This window comes from Nelumbo lutea, chromosome 7 (genome assembly GCF_056320005.1).
Source record: "Nelumbo lutea isolate HS-2025 chromosome 7, American lotus-T2T, whole genome shotgun sequence".
Classification (NCBI taxonomy): domain Eukaryota; kingdom Viridiplantae; phylum Streptophyta; class Magnoliopsida; order Proteales; family Nelumbonaceae; genus Nelumbo; species Nelumbo lutea.
The window spans coordinates 5,671,871-5,689,633 of NC_142690.1; the positions used below are offsets into that span (position 1 = coordinate 5,671,871).

Here is a 17,763-nt window from a genome sequence, read left to right on the forward strand (position 1 = left end):
CTCCCTCTCTCTCATAGATTTTCTTTGCTAAGCTTTTCTCTTACACATCCCTTTCAATCTCGGGCAACTCCTTGGTTCAGCCATCTGGGGTCTTGGGAGTGGTGGGCTGGATAAAAACCAACCTCAAGCAAATTTTTGTACGAAATGGCCGCTTTCACCTTCCTATGTAAGGTTGATCTCCAACTCCAAAGAATCTGTCAGAACTTTTGGGGTTTTTTTCTCGTTGCAAACCTAGGCTTTCAGATCTTTGGTGTACTTATTTTTATCAAGGAAAGCATGTTTGCCATATTGTACAAAACGATGATGCATATGCCTATATCCACAATACTGACAATGAAGTAGAATGAGATTCATAATGATTAAAACGCAAGATGTCAAGAATGGGATTCACCTTGATTCTCGGACCATAGTTCCATCTTTAAAGTGTATAGAAGATGTCCATCAATGAAACCACCAGCAGGGACACTGAACGAAACAAGACAACGCCCACGGCGATCCTAATGAAGGCATCAAATTTGTGAGCATAAGCAACCGTTGAGACAACAGTAGAAGTGCAATCTTCCGTCAGTTTTGGGGCTAATTTGCCAAATGCCCATACGTGCTTATTGGTATGGACCTGTCCTCAAATAAGTGCTCACTCCAATAAGCATTCCCAAACTGGGGCTCAATCCATAACCAACAGCAGTGACAAGGGCATTCAATGAGAGAAGAGGAAAGGAATTTGGTTTTCTGATTGGTTAAAGAACCCTTCCGGCATCATAGAAATTACCTTGAAGGAATCTCTGATGTGAGCTTTGAAATTGAAAATGTGGCAAGTTCAGTGGAACTCCTATCTTATAGATGATCTGAATCGGCCAGAAGAGACAAGACCCCTTCATGTGGCAAAGATAGGTGGTCTGTGTAAGGAATCTCCCTACTTGACCCGACTAGTAAACCCCTTTCACCATTAAACAGCCATCATATATTTTTGTGGTTAAGTTGAAAACTTGCATTTGCATTACAGTTTGATGAGCTTTGCATTAAGAATTTAAGATTGATGGCATGGACTTTTCATGGTTAAAACTTTTCTTTCTTTCTTTTGGCTAAAAATGATAATTTCAATTCAGGAACGATGAGGGATTGAGATACATGTCATCCAAATCATAAAGGGAAAACTAAAGTGAGAATGCTTTTTTTTTTTTTAATGATCAAACTAATATATCCCTTAAATAACAGGAGTATTATACAATCAATTCAAAGTCCATCTACAAGACAAATAGGTAGATTATCATCAATCCAAACAACTTAAGTAAAATGTTTAACTTTCGAATCAAAAGTGTTGAGTGACGTTATTAGCCTGCCTACTAAGACGAACAAAATAGTAAATTATGAAAGCAGTGTTGATGCTGTCCAGCAACCAGGAGCTGAGGAGCATGTCCATGGGAACCCAGTTTTTCATTGCCTCTTAATGCTGAGATGGCAACACTAGGTTCAAATTCAAAATCTCCAATGCAGATTGATTGCCACCAACTCTGCTACTAAAGCCCCTTTGAGATATAGGAAAAAAAATTCGACCTGCAGCAGAATACACCAAATTCTGATCAGTATAACACAGAAATCCAAATTGAATTCTCCCAGCACAATTGGTCTTAAAACATGCTGAGAGTGGAGGAGTCCATAAATAACATATGAACAATGCATTCATTCTGAGATCACTAGAAACATAATCAAAATCAGAATTTGGAATAGAGGATTGTAGATATTATATATATATATATATATATATATGCAATTGAGAACCCACTCTGGAGATTCTTGTTTACTTTGGAAGGTGATATAATAACAGCAAGCAGCCATCCATTTCAGAAACTCCATACTTTCCCTTGTAATATTAAAACTTTCCCTACTTTTTCCTTCAAACCAAACACAGCTTAAAGGAGTGAGCATCAAAATGAGTCAGTTGCAGACTCCAAGGAGAAGCAAACATCACAGTCTTCATGATTTTTTTTGTTTAATTTATGGAGCTAAACAATAGTGGTAGTCCATAAGCCCCAACCCTGGTGAAAGCGGGATTCGATGCCAAGTCTCCACTACAACCAGCTAGAGACCTTACCAACTGAGAAGCATGCTTTTTTGATAAAGATCCAAAATTCATGCTTTGATTTGTTAGGTCTATCAGTCCATCAGATCTTTCACTTTTTATGTGAAAATGATCCCTAAACCACTACCAGAAAATTTTGAAACATCCATCACATATCATTGGCGGGCATCAAAACTCGTGGATTTTTCTTGTAATTTGATAGCTTAAAGTCTACTCATCAGACTGACTACTTCAGCTGTTCAGCATCATTCCGTATCAAGTAGGCAATCCCTAAATTCAACATGTCGAGTCCATTATTCTTGTGAAATTCTCAATATATTTCTTTTTTTATTTTCTTTGGGATTCTCTAAAGTAAGAAGTACTTTCTACTTCAACAGGAAAAGTGCTTCTAAAAAGGAATGAGAGAGAACTATACCAGTATACTCTGGCATTTCAACTAGTTTCAGTAAGAGTTTTAGCTATGGAGAAAATATTGTAGCACTTCTACTACTATGAGAGTTTGGGAAAACAAACAAAACTCTAGGAGCCCATCTGTAAAATGAATAAAAAAAATAACATAGCATATAAGGAATGTCAAAAAAGTGATGCAAACTGAAGAACTTGCAGCATTTGTTTTCCTTGGATTTAATTAAATAAATGTGTTTGGTATTGCACCTAATAAGCTAAAAGAGAAACGTGTTTGTGTTACATTCGAAAGGGATTTTTCAATCTAGTGTACAATTTCTTTCTTGTGTTTCTCGTGATTCAATTTTTTTATGTTTGCTGAGAATGACTGCAGCTACCGGACTCGTTTGTTTTATAAAAAATTCGTTTATTTTTGTCAATATTGCCAATTTAACAATAACCATTGCCCCTGATAAAATGGAATTATATAATGACAAAACAAGATTATTTATGTAGCTCAGTCCATACAATTGGTACCAGAGTTTGTTTAGTTCACATTTGCACATATGTTTATATGTAACACAATGTTCTAAATATCGACGTAGAACGATATGCCAGATTAGTCTGTATTAGTGTTTTTTTTATGTTTCATTTATTTATTTTTCAAAACCGATTTAAGTTTTGGATACCTTCTGAACCATGGCCTGACCCGATACACCCCCTGTAAGGGCGTATCGGGAAGGCCCCGGTACGTAACGATATTTTGAACCTTGATGTAACATATAACATATCCTATTGGCTAATAACCCGATTGTTTGAATAGTCATTTGGCATCGGAGGCATGAGATCAAATCCATATAACTACAGGCAGGCTCTGTGTGGTAAGGCCAACGAATAGTAATATATACAAAATATTTTAGGATACTTAATTGCTACTATTAAATGATTATTTCAATGTTTTGAAAACCAACCCGAAACTGGAATGGCTTTGGTCATCGGTTTTGGGTTAGTGGTTTGACGGTCCAGTCCAAATGAGTGATCCATTGTAATTTAAAAAAATATATATTAATTAAAATAAAAAATAATAAAAAATCATTGCCCGGGTCAAATGATTTAATGATTTTATCATATAAGTCAATAAATTACTGACCAAATCAACGATTTTTAATATAAGAACAATTCAAGAATGAAATGGAACTAGTTGTTTGGACAGTTTCTATGCCAAACGATGTGAACATCAAATCAATTAGGATTCCAAAACTATGATGATTATCACTCAATAAAATGTACTAAGAAAGATTGCTAATTTTCTTGTACCATCTTAAACCTATATGAAAAGAAAAGGACCCAACCGTATATTGATATTTGATATGTGAGGGCCCATTTGAAATGCCACAATGTTCCATCGTGCGTATAGTACGGTACAATTGTAAGGACTACAAGCAAACAAATTTATATGCTTATCATAGTCACAATCTGACTTTCGTTACACAATGCTGGAATTTTGTTCATGTAAAACAAAAATTATGTATTTTAGCAGTTATTTTGCCTTTTGGCATTTTCTCTACCTAGCTCAAGTATTGACAACCAATGTCTTTTGTTTCTGCTTCCAAACTATTCATTTCTGAATTTTTCCATGTATAGGAAAAGAGAATATATTTATATACAAATTAATTCAGGTTCCCCCTCCAAAAAAAAATGAGTTTTAATTATTCAGATACGCATTGAGTGAGACAAATTAAATAAGGCCCCACATAAAGATTACTGTTGTTTTTGATTTTTGTTTGAGGTAAGAATTCCATGGAGCTGTCACACCAGGGAGGGGACATAATCATCTATTTACTAGTATTTTCATGGTGTGTGGAGGATGGTAACTTTTCTTTCTTCCTTCATTTTCATTTTATGGAATATATGAAGATTTTCATGTTTATCTCTTCAGTTGTTCTTTCTTTTCCTTCCTGTTTTTCTTTTTCTTTGTAGTAGGAGCAAGGGTTTGAGTGCTATATATCTGGGCCTTTTTGAGCCTTGGCCAATGAAAGGGGCTCAATTGAGATCCAAGTGATGAGCATGAAAGGACGAGGAAAGAAGGCAAACAATACACAGAGCAGCTTATTATGAAAGAATGGTACAAAAGTTATCCTTGTACTCTTCCTTTCTCCCTCTTACATGTGTATACCCACACGTGTATTTGAAGTGAAAAATTGGAGAGAGAAAGAGAGAGAGAGAGGATGATATTATGTGAATTCGAAGCAAATATATCTTACTTGGTAACAAAACAACTGGGCTATTTTATCTCTTCTCCCTTGGACACGTATAATGATTACCTTGTGAGTGAAGAAAAATGCATCGAAAAAGACAAGGTATGGAGTCAAAGACAAGAAGACCACCCATCCCTCTCACTTTCCGAGGAGGTCCCCCTCCAAACCGTTTTCCACTAGACTCATCAACCAAACAACCCCTCTCCCCTCCCCTCTCTCTCTCTCTCTCTCTCTCACAGCTCTCTCTCTTCTCCATATTTTTAAGCAAACCCCACAACCATCACACTCATCATTATCATCATTCCCTCTCCATGAAGCTTCTCTCTCTCTCTCTCTCTCATTCTCATGTATGTGTGTATATATGCATCTATATTTGTCTATACAGATATCTCAATCTCTCCATGTCATTAACTTTCACCTATATATAAAGTCTTTTCTCCCTTACATCAAAACACTTGTTCTAGAACAAGGACTCCGGGGGATCAAATTGAAAGCTTACATCAAAATGAGGAAACCTGAAAACCCAGGGAAGAGCAACAGTAGTAACAGCAATAACACCACCAAGCTCAGGAAAGGTTTGTGGTCACCCGAAGAAGATGACAAGCTCATGAACTACATGCTCAGCAATGGGCAGGGCTGCTGGAGCGACGTTGCCAGGAATGCTGGCTTGCAGAGGTGTGGCAAGAGCTGTCGTCTTCGATGGATTAATTACCTGAGGCCTGATCTCAAGCGTGGCGCTTTCTCTCCCCAGGAAGAAGAGCTCATCATCCATTTGCATAGCCTCCTCGGCAACAGGTCCCTCTCTCTCTCTCTCTCTCTCTCTGATCCACACACACACACACAGATGTAAGGAAAAGGATATTCTTCACAAAATGTACGTGGAAATTATGATATAGTGCACTCATATCTGCTTGAGTCCATCTCCATTTTCTTATTGTTCTTGCATTTGTAAGATTTTCAGGTTTTTGTGTTTGTGTTTTCTCTATAAATTTGCTTTGATTTATATATATATATATATATGCTTAAATATGTTTTCTTCTCTCTCTGAATTTGCATTAATATGCTCAAGTAGTGTTCATGATGAGATGAGACAGAAAAAGACACTGGTCTAGCTAATATATAGCAGTCTATATCTGCTCTTTGAGTTGAAGACACTACACACTCGATTCAGTTTTAGTCCTTAAGCATCCACGCAAACCATGCATTTAAAGAAGAAATTAATAAAACAGATTCCATTATTCCTTCTCTTCTACACTTTTTCTTGTATCTGATGTTACGTTTTATTGTTTTAAACTAAACAATCCAGGTGGTCTCAGATAGCTGCACGGTTGCCGGGACGAACCGATAACGAAATAAAGAACTTCTGGAACTCCACAATAAAGAAAAGGCTGAAGAACTCATCGTCCACATCGTCACCAAACAACAGTGATTCATCAGAGCCAAGAGTAGATGTCATGGGAGGGCTCATGTCCATGACTGAACATGACATCATGGCCATGTGCATGGACTCGAGCTCTTCGTCGTCGTCGTCACCCATGCAAGCGATGACCATGAGCAACCTGCAGTTTGAGACATTGCCTCCGCTCCACAACTGCAGCTACGACAATATTTCTGCAACAGCAGGATACTTCAATGTATCCCAGTGCTTAACAGAAACTGGTGGTGGGGTGGGAGATGGGTTCTATGGGGTTCATGGGATGCTAGGAAGTAGTGACATTAATGGGTTAGGAGGAGAGCTCTTTGTTCCTCCATTGGAGAGTATAATCCTTGAAAAGAATACTGCAACTGATCATAGCAGTCACATTCATAAGATCCCCAGGAATTCCATTAACGACCATGTTAATAATTTTAGCACCATCAATAACTTCAACAATGACAACACCCACAAAAGCAATAACAAAGTAGAGGGAGTGATGGGTGTTGGGAGTACTCACTGCTGGGAAGGAGAAAACTTCAGAATGGGGGAATGGGATTTGGGGAATCTGATTGAAGATGCCCCTTCTTTTCCTTTTCTTGATTTCCAAGTTGAATAATTGGGGACCCTTCAACCCCTTTCTCTCTTTCTTTCTTTCTGTTTTTTATCCCTTTTCTTCCTTTCAATATAGAAAATATATACAGTTTAAACGTAGAAATCCCTTAGTTTGCTTTTCATAAATCTGCCTGAAACCCATGCAATAGGAAATCTGGAGGAGGAAATATTACAGAACTACTGTAAATAATCCTCTGCAGATTTTCAAGGTGTATGTTTTCTAGGTCTAGCTCCCAGTTTCTCTACATCAATTCAACAATGTTGGCATGAACATGGTGTGGGAAGGGCTTGCAATAAAGGTCACACGTACACAATATGTATTTTGGTGACCACAAAATTCTTGTAAGTAAAATGTAGCCTTTTTTCCCCGGGTAAGGGCATTTTGATCATTTTGTCAGCAGGAGTTTGGTGCAATTAATAATCATCATACTTGTGAAGAGAAATGTGAATAGACTTATTCAGCATAGAAATTAGGTGGTAAATTGTTTCTATTATGAGCTGTACAAAAGGAACTATCTGGAGATGGACCGAAGCTGTTATTAGTGGGAGATATGTAGGTTGTATCACAGATTAATTAATTATGAAACTATAGAAGCCTCTCTCTCTCTCTCTCTCTCTCTCTCTCTCTCTCTCTGTATGCTTGTCTGTGATAATGAATGAAAGGATACTTTTTTAATCACTTAAAAAGAGATCCACTTGGAATTGGAATGAGAATGTACCGTTAACACTCCCGGGTCTATTCGCTTTCATAGTGAAGTGAATTTTTGTTTTTCATAATTCCGGTTATTATATTCCAAGAGTAATTATAACTCTTTTCCCTCCACTTGTGTAAGAAACCAATTGGGTTTATTCTATTGATGACGAATCAGTGCAAAAATTAGATGGAAATGTAACCATTAAAGGCAAGTATCTTCATGATTAGTAAAAGGAAAGGCCGAAAAGATTAAGTTAATACAATTTCTGATTGTGTGGATTATGAGTAATCATGTTTCTTCTTTCTTCTATTGTTGTATCAATAGCAGTAGAAGTAGCATCTACCTAGCTGGGTTGCCACTATGGAATAGAATCGACTGTTCTATTAATTTCCAAATCCTTCCTGACTTCAACATACCATAACTAACATGATGTGTGTGTATTAAGGAGTTAACTTTTGTAAGTCTTTTAGACTCCACTTGAGATTATACAGTTATTGTTGGTAGAAGTGGCATGTATCTGGTGTCTATCAAACCAAACATAGCCCAAGTGATCATCATTGTTGTCATCATATTACATTGGAATTCTAGTTCTTAAATCTAATATGTAAGATCATCTTTAGCAGCTTCAACAGTATAGCTTTACCAAATAAAAGCAGAAGCATTACCAAAAAAACTAGAGGGTTGAGATTGAGAACATGGTAATGTTTCACTTAGCATATGTTGGATGACCCATCTTCTGTAAAGTCTTCAACATACTCAAAAGGAAAAGAAAGATTGATGACCATGAGAGAATGCTAAAGTATGTACGGTTTATGTGCCAATGTGGTTATTGTGCATGCCCATGTATTATAGGAATAAAATTTGCCTTATACACATATATAGGAGTCTGATGTATGAAATGGAATAAATAATTCATCAACAGTTAATCTATTGCAACTCATAATAATTTTGTTTAATTGGTAGAAAGATCTCTTACATCAGAATAATTAACCATATGATAGCAGGAAGAAAGCATTGCTTTGAGTCCCTTTTTCTTAACAACTTCTATTTCAGCCATGTGGGGATATGACTTATTGCCCAAATGGGATTTATACGTGCATTGATTCAATTCCAAGTTTGTTTTATTGTGAACTACACACCCAAATATATATATATATATATATATATATATATACTCTGTTGTGTGTACTGATAAGTGGGGAGTCATTGGCTCACCTGAATGTCTTTGTTCTTTCACTAAACAAAAGTAGTCACTTACCAAAAGATGACCTGTCTAGCAAAGCTATCTATCCATATCAGTTTCATAATAGAGCTTAGTTGGTGAGGAGATTCTGTTACATGGCTCTGATCATGAGGTTGTTGAGGTAGAGATTCTGTAAAAGAATGATCAGAAAGCTTATAATTGAGGTCAGGAGTCATTGTTAAATAGGGTAGTTGGTGAATAGGCTATATATAGATTTATAGATGTTTTGACTGTTAGGTATGCAGCTTAAATTAATTAGTCGGTAAATAGTAAACTAGTTCAAGATCAGACTCTCATCAACTCTCAAGTAAGGAAAGAGGTTGGGTCCTTGTCAGGTGAAGACCAAGGAAAAGCCCATCACCCTCATCATGTACTCCTGGTGATGGTGCCCCACTTGGCGTACAGAATTGACTTAATTTTATTAAATCCAAGGGAAGATCAGATCATCAGAGAGAGATGAAAAAGTGAAAACTAAAAGATTTAGAAATAAAAATAATACACGTCGCCTGAGAGATTCGAACTCTCGCGGGGAAACCCCATGTACTTAGCAGGCACACGCCTTAACCACTCGGCCAAAGCGACTTCTGACGTTAAACCTGGAATTATCTTTTATTTGACATCCTTTCTTATGAAGGGACCTACAATCCTCAATATTAAATCTTCTATTCACGTTTCAAGCAAGGTTCAAGGTACTGGAAATATTAAGTGTATTGAAAAGGTAATTTTAATAGATATATCGGGATAAGCATGTGTATCGAAGAAAAATTAAGATACGTTTGGATACACTATAAATATTTTAATAAATTATAAAAAAAATACATCAATAAAACTAAATATAAGACGATCTTAATGAGGTGTATATACATTAAATTAATATATTTTAATGGTTTTATGAAGAAATATATTGTAGTTAATTATAATTTCATTAAAAATCCTATGCTTAAGTATGATTTATAGACTATATTCTTAAGTTTTAATTATTTTATGGGATGGAAAAAACCCAACTCTCCTATCCAACCATAAAACATGCATTGGCACAACTTCTAAGTGAAAATGTAATTAATAATTATTTATTATTTAAATAATTATTATTTATTACCAAGTATTATAAAAAATAAATAAACATTATATAATATATTCAAAAAATAGTTATTAAAGAAGAAATATCAATTGCTTTGTGGATATGATAGATCACCCATAAAATTATAATATATTCAATCATTTTGATTAAATGATAAAATATAATTAATTAATTAATTAATTAATTAATTAATTAATTAATTAATTAATTATTTTTTAATTCTAAAAATATAAAAAATAAAAAACAAAATTATTAAAGAAGAAATTTCAATTGGTCTATGGATATGAAATATCATCCATAGAATTATAATATATTCAACTATTGTGATCAAATGATAAAATATAATTAATTATTATTTATTTTTTAATTCTAAAAATATAAAAAATCAAAAAATATTAAAGAATAAATTTCAATTTCTCTATGGATATGAAAGATAAATCCATAGATCTAAAACATATTTATTTTTTATAGGCAGAGAACAAATTACATTTTCAAAGTTTTTGTTAATTTATATTTTCCCCAAATATCTTCATGAAATTTCCATAAATCTACTCATATCACACAAAAAAATGTGATTTTGAATGTAAGAAATGTAGATAAACATAAATTTAAACATTCAAGAAAAAAATCACAAGATATTATAAAAAATTGAAACTAGCCTATTTTTCCATATTTTTTCAAAATTTGAAAAATCTTCAAAAAAAAATTAATTATTCACACTTGTTTTTTTTGCAGATTTTTGCAAATCTAGCACTCTTGGAATGGGGTTTGGAGTTTTAGAGTCATTTGGGGATGAAAGAAGGCTTATTGTAGGGAAAAGAATCTTGCTTTCCCCTTTTTTTTTTCTAGTTTTTGACCGTATCTTTTTTGTCGATACAACCCGATACACCCCAATACGCCCTAATACACTCCCAATACAGTCTGATACACATGAAAAAAGATGAAACACCCAATTTCCATGCTTATCCCATTGAAATTTTAAACTTTAATTTCTAGTTATAGCATAAAAAACAAAACCAATTAGTTATGCCTTTTTATTTTTTTTAATAACCTACGTCAAATGCCATCAAATACCAACCAACTCACAAGTGTGAAACGCCCAACCCTTAACCTTAATCCAACATGATGACTTCGAATTCATTTTGGATCAGATTGGCCTAGTTTCTTCATTTCTTTCTCCTAAAATTTTCATATAAACTCAAAGTTATTAGCTAATCAAGGTCAACTGAGTTTAGCATTATTATGTGGACATGAAAAAGTTATGTATATTTATACGATATTAGAAAATTTTTGCTTTTTATATATATATATATATATATATATATATATATATATATGCATGTATAAATGTAGTCACACACGCAAACATGCAAATTAAAAGTCCGTTTGATTTATGGTTAAAATTGGAATTAAAATTAAAAACTTCTGGAATCGAAATCAGAATCGTTTATTCCCCTGCTTAGTTTGATTTAGAAAGGAATGGTAATCAGATTTCATAACATATGCATTACTCCCCGGGTTCAGACTCAGAATCCCACTCCGCCCAACTGAATGCCTGGCATCAGAAATAGACATTTTGATTCTGATTCCAGACTCCTATTTCCACGACAACCAAATGGACCCAATCACCCTAATATGATATTTATGTATGCAAAATTGCAAATATAGAGACATTTCAGGTTTGTGTTGGATCGGGTGGCCAAAGACTCAAATCTGACCCAACCTGAAGTCATGTCTGGTTTCTATTTTTCAAACCTAACGCTAACTTGAACTTCAACCAAACCCAACTTTTTTGGGTTGAATTCATTCTAATCCAGCCCAAATTGCATACCTATTGACAGGATGTCTAGTGAAGGTATGTTAAAATGGCTTAGAATTCTTTCACGTGGAAATATGCTTAATGATCAAAAGGGTTCCAAAGTGTTCCTCTTGAAAGTTGAAACCTTCATTACCGGGAAAGTTATCAACTTAAGATCCTTGCCACATAAACAAAATAAACCATCTTTATGGTGTTCTTTAAAATGAAATATACAAACCTTAGCATGTCTACTCTAAATAGGGGTGTCAATTGGATTGGATTTGGTCCAATCCGATCCGGTCCAATTTGAGTCTATTACAAATGGACCATGTCCAATCTAATTCGATCAATATTTTAGACCATTATGGATCAGTCCAATAAAATGTCTGGACCATCTAATTTGTTCAAATTGGTTTTTATCCAAACCTGCTCCATTAACACGTGTATTCTTATCTTCTATCAATGGACCTGATATTGGTTCAATCCAACCCAATCTAACATAAATTGTTATGGATGGATCAGGTCAAGTCCAATTCAAAAAATATATTGAACCATTAAGTCTTAATTGGTCTAATTCAATATGTCTTACTGATCTGCCTAATCCATCCAAATTGATTTTGATTTGGATGAATCCAACCCAAAACTGGTCCATTGACACCCCTACTATCCAATAGTTAGTTCCCATAGGTGACAGGATTAAAAAATATGGCATGAAATTGGGGGAATCATTTGGGTAGCTTCCTTTAGAATTTGTAAATTTGTTGAGCTTAGCAGTTATTACGACCATTAATAGTTAATATGGTGAATATGAAGCTAAGTAGGTAAATAACAACTATGGTAACTACTGTTTCCATTAATAATACTTTCATCCCACATCATAAATTGTTAACTATAACCCTAATATTACTTTGGGTATTATTTAACTATTTTTAACATTAAGTGTTAAAATATCATATATTATAAAATAATAAATTAATGAAAAAAGTGTCAAAATAGGTATTATTTTGCTGGACCCAATGCTATTTGGTTTGATAGGAAATAAGAGAAGGACAGAAAATTGAGAAAGAAATTTAGGTTAAGTTTGGGAGTAATTAAAAATAAGTACTTATTTAAATAAATACTTATTTTGGGACAGGACCACACCAATAATTACTTATTTGTATTTGGGAAATAAGCCTATCAACAAGCCCAAATTTTAGACTTATTCTTAAATGCTTATTCAATAACTACTTATTTCCTTTCTGGTCTATCTTGGTCCGTCACATCGTTTTGAAAATGCCTATACTAATCCCAATTGAAATAAGTGTTTTTTCACCCAACATTCATAAATGCTTATCAGAATAAACACTCCAAAACTCCACCTAAAGAATATTGCAAAAATTCTTGAGAAATTTCCCTAAACTTTCTGTCTTTATTATTTTCTATTAAACCAAACACTTCTATTATCGCTGATTCATTTTAGTTTGGTGAAGACCGTAGAAACAGCCATAGAGAGTAGTGTTATTTTTCCCAAGGGTGTGGTTAAATCACTAGCAGTCTCTTGAGCCCATTTTTCCAAGAAAATGAACCACATGCATGCTTTTAAGCAAAGTGTGAAGAAATGAAATGTGGGTCTTTGAATATCTCAGCAACTCTAGTCTGATTTCTTCTCTTCTTTTCCCATTTGTTTATGTACCATTTTGGGAGGGGGAAGGAGTTTAGAGTTAGAGAGGTTGAAGAAATGGTTATATAGAAATCTTTTCTTACATTTTTACATTCTGGGATAATTCTTTTAGAAATTAAATCTTAAATTTTAAACCGTAAAACCCTAAAGCTTTAAATCCTAATCTCGGGTAGAGCCAATAATTCCTCGATAATATCCACCACCATCTGGGTGAATGATTTGTCAAAATTCTGTGGATTATGGGTGAGAATGAATCTCATTGGGCCCAGTGGCCCATTATAAGCCCAAGTCAAGGAGTTCTCCTTTTCAAATAGGTATAGGAGGCGGCTCCGAGAGAGTCCGAGGTTGTATTCGTTGTTTAGGGTTTTTTAAAGCATGTTTCCAAGCTTCAAATCAAGAATTTCTAAGCTCTGATGCTCCTTCAAATCCCCAGAAGATCGCTTCAATCTCCAACCCATAACTCAGTTTCAAATACTACAACTACCAATCTCACAATAACCTCAGCAAACCCGCTAAGACCAGCCAGTTTCGAACAACATTTTCGAGATATATGCACCCTTCTGGTCTCCCTCACCCGCTCCAGGTCCCTCTCTAAGGGCCAGCAGCTCCATGCTCATGTCATCAAGTCTGGGTTACAGACCATCGCTCTAATCTCTAACCACCTCATCAATTTCTATTCAAAATGCCAACGGCCTCATGATTCCCGCCAGGTTTTCGATGAAAGTCCACACAAGTCGTCTACGACTTGGAGCTCTATCATCTCCACTTTTGCTCAGAATGAGCTTCCCTTATTATCTCTTGAGCTGTTTCGCGAAATGCTCGACTATGGAATTCGACCTGATGATCATATCTTTCCTAGCGCGACAAAATCGTGCGCAGTTCTGTCGAGATATGATATCGGGCAGTCCGTGCATTCCCTCGTAGTGAAAACGGGATATGATTCTGATGTATTTGTGGGTAGCTCGATGGTTGATATGTATGCAAAATGTGGGGAAATCAAAGATGCTCGTCGGATGTTTGATGAAATGCCGGACAAGAATGTTGTTTCTTGGAGTGGAATGATATATGGGTATACTCAATTGGGTGAAGACGAGGAGGCTTTAAGGCTCTTTAAACAAGCTCTGATGGAGGATTTAGATGTTAATGATTTTACCTTTTCTAGTGTTATTCGGGTTTGTGGAAATTCGACACTCCTTGAATTGGGAAGGCAGATTCATGGACTATGCTTAAAAACGAGCTTCGATTCATCAAGCTTTGTCGGAAGCTCTTTGATATCATTGTACTCCAAGTGTGGCGTTATAGAAGGAGCTTTCCGGGTGTTTGATGAGGTACCCATTAAAAATCTTGGCATGTGGAACTCAATGCTGATTGCATGTGCACAACATTCACATACTCAAAAGACATTCCAGTTGTTCAACCAGATGGGGAATGATGGAATTCGGCCAAACTTCATCACTTTCTTGTGTGTTCTGTATGCTTGTAGCCATGCAGGACTAGTGGAAAAGGGCCAATTATACTTTCATCTGATGAGGGAGTATGGAATTGAACCAGGAGCGCAGCACTATGCTTCCCTGGTGGACGTACTTGGTCGTGCAGGAAAATTACAGGAAGCACTCTCAGTTATCAAGGAAATGCCAATTGAACCAACAGAGTCAATCTGGGGAGCTTTGTTAACTGGGTGTAGGATCCATGGGAACACAGAATTGGCAGCCTTTGCAGCAGACAGAGTTTTTGAGTTGGGTCCTGTGAGCCCTGGGTTACATGTTTTGTTATCAAATGCGTATGCTGCTGCAGGGAAATGGGAGGAGGCAGCCATGGCAAGGAAGATGCTGAGAGACCGAGGGATGAAAAAGGAAACTGGATTGAGTTGGGTTGAAGAAGGGAATCGAGTGCACACTTTTGCAGCAGGGGATAGATCGCACTCGAAATCAAAGGAAATATATCAAAAATTGGATGAACTGAAGGAGGAAATGGAGAAAGCTGGTTATGTTGCTGATACCAGTTTTGTTTTACGTGAAGTGGATGGTGAAGAGAAGAAGCAGGCAATTGGGTATCATAGTGAGAGGTTAGCAATAGCATTCGGACTCATCACCTTCCCACCTGAAAGGCCAATTCGGGTCATGAAAAATTTGCGTGTCTGTGGTGATTGCCACACTGCAGTTAAATTTATATCCAAGTGTACTGGAAGAACTATCATTGTGAGGGATAACAACAGGTTCCATCGGTTTGAGGACGGTACATGCTCATGCGGCGACTATTGGTAGTTGTATTGTAAGAGATTTTGTTTGTTTGATTCATTTTTCCAAATAGCCAGGAAAGAAAATCAGTAATAGCACAAAATCTTCTATCCTCGGGTGATTGTCTAATTTCTCTTGATAATGGACAAAAGTTCAACACCCATAAGTTCGCAAGTCAATGTGAAAATTCAGATCCTTGACAAGAATCAATATTTGCTATCCATGAAAAGCCATACAGTTACAAGAGATCACGTCCTGTACTTGGCAAAGGAATTTGTTTGACTGCAAAAACTACAAGATTTCATTTATGTGCAATAACTTTGATCAGTCCACTGCACATGGTATGTGCAATAACTGCCCTTTTTCTGTTTGAAAAACTTGCAACTACATAGAATATTCAAAGTTCTGGAAATTTGACAAGTGTGTAGGTGTTTTGCAATAGAACCATATTACAGAGGTATAAACTACATAACAAGGTTAAAATATTAGAGATACAATCTTTTTGAAGAGAACAAAGGATCAAGCAATCAACAAGAAAAGAAAAATGGAGGAAAGCGTTGTAGTTCCAAAAAAATAATAATAACAATAATAAAAGAAAGAAAGTACTCTGGTTTGACTAGCAAAACCAATTTAAGGAGTTGATTTTGACATTTATTGATATAGACTTCGCAAGAATGAAATAAGTTCATGTAAAATATACTTTAGTTATATGTCTTTGTGTCTGTTTTACTGAATTATTGTCCAAAATATAAAAAGATAAAATAAAAAATAACTACCATTTTCAGGAAGTAGTTGATATAAAATATAAATAACACCAGACATAAGAAGTATGCCTTTGCCCTTTGGTGCATCCAGACATCCCAAAGTAGACATGAAAGCCTTGCCATAGCCATGAAGGCAATTCAAGTTGATATAAAGAAGTCTGAAAAGGACAAATACTAAAAGCTTTTCAGGGCTTTGGTGTTATTATTTAGGGCCCATTTGGGAAGGCTAAAGCTTTGATTTAGGTGCTTTCACTGAGCCGCTTTGAAGAAGCTACTAAAGGAAGCTTCACTGAAATCTCTCTCTCTCTCTCTCTCTCTCTCTCTCTCTCTCTTCTTTTCTTTCTTTCGTTGGGCTGTAATTATTCATGATGACCTTTGGTGAAAGACATTATTTCTGTATATAAATGTCAATCATACGCCCCACAAGGCAATGACCATGATCCTTGCCTTTCTTTTACCATTATTTCTCCAAGAAATGACCATGAACATGAAATTTTAAGGTGCTCCTTACAAATGTTCAAGTTTTTTTGCCAATCCAATCCATCTCTGTAGCTCCGTGCATCATGATCAGAAATACTTCTGATTGAAAGAATTTCTCTGGGTCGACTCTTGTTTGAAGACCACTATCGCATTGATTCATTTTGAGCCTGATTCTGACAGATCATGAACTGAGTCAGATCCTACATATTGATGGCGCCCCACCAAATTCCAACCTGAATATAAACTGGGAGTTTTAGGAATAACAAGCCATGACCAGGAAACAAAACGGGTGCCTTCGGAGAGACTTCATTTGAGCTTCCTGAAGGAGATTGAATTCAAAAGTAGGTTAGGATAGCATGCAATAATACCCCACCCAAAAAAAAAAAGACATTTAAAACAAAAAGAAAAATGAATTTAAACCGGAATAGTATGAGAAGATGATGGACAGGTCTAGCCAAGAATTGTCAATCCTAGACTCTAGCTAAGAGTTCAAATTCTCAACTTACGGGATGATTCCACCTCCCTGACAAAGGAAAAATGGAGCAAGTATGGGACTAAAGGAACCCCTCGACACTCTAGAAAAATCTCCTTTCTTGGAACTTTTGAAAGGGGGGCCCAGTTGTGTTACAAGATAAATTCTTGAACAAGCAAAGAAAAGCTAGGGAACTATAACACCAAGATAAATTCATATCTCAATCCCCTCATCCTCACTCCAAATCATTACTATAAATGAAACCCTTAAACATCAATCCATCAACTCTTCCAAAGGAAGAAAATTCAAGTATAGCCACTTCCCTGTTGTCCCCCTTTAATAAATAGTAAGGAATTGATTACTAATTATGCTCTCTCTAATAGTGGCTTTGGAGACTAGCTAGCATGGATAGTCTCTAAGATACAGAATATTAAATTTTCCAAAAGGACAAGGGGCTCACTGTTCACCTTGTTCCGTTCTTTTCCAAATTAAAAAAAAGTTAAGTTAGTGCAAAGCATGCTAACTTTGCCATCATTCTTCAGTCTTGAAAAGAGAAACAATTCGGTGTAAAGTAAATCT

The 17,763-nt window shown here is 35.7% G+C and overlaps 2 protein-coding genes and 1 non-coding gene across 3 annotated transcripts; 2 read left to right on the forward strand and 1 right to left on the reverse strand.

Moving 5' to 3' along the window:
* The first annotated feature begins 5,115 nt into the window (after positions 1-5,115).
* On the forward strand, positions 5,116-7,338 carry LOC148844811 (transcription factor MYB46-like). The gene is made up of 2 exons (XM_088953248.1): positions 5,116-5,517; positions 6,029-7,338. Exons 1-2 carry the CDS (start codon positions 5,228-5,230, stop codon positions 6,753-6,755), a joined length of 1,017 nt encoding a protein of 338 aa, XP_088809374.1. The 5' UTR covers positions 5,116-5,227; the 3' UTR covers positions 6,756-7,338.
* A 1,851-nt stretch (positions 7,339-9,189) lies between these two features.
* Positions 9,190-9,271, reverse strand: TRNAS-GCU (transfer RNA serine (anticodon GCU)). Its single transcript has one exon. It is a non-coding gene; the product is annotated as a tRNA-Ser (tRNA).
* A 4,151-nt stretch (positions 9,272-13,422) lies between these two features.
* MEF1 (mitochondrial RNAediting factor 1) lies at positions 13,423-15,786 on the forward strand. Its single transcript, XM_088953247.1, has one exon. The coding sequence runs from the start codon at positions 13,645-13,647 to the stop codon at positions 15,493-15,495; it is 1,851 nt and encodes a 616-aa protein (XP_088809373.1). The 5' UTR covers positions 13,423-13,644; the 3' UTR covers positions 15,496-15,786.
* Positions 15,787-17,763: the final 1,977 nt, after the last annotated feature.

Coding starts and splice junctions, on each gene's coding strand:
- MEF1 (XM_088953247.1), top strand. CDS start 13,645: ATGCTCCTTCAAATCCCCAGAAGATCGCTTCAATCTCCAACCCATAAC.
- LOC148844811 (XM_088953248.1), top strand. CDS start 5,228: ATGAGGAAACCTGAAAACCCAGGGAAGAGCAACAGTAGTAACAGCAAT. Junction 5,518..6,028: donor CATAGCCTCCTCGGCAACAG/GTCCCTCTCTCT, acceptor TAAACAATCCAG/GTGGTCTCAGATAGCTGCAC.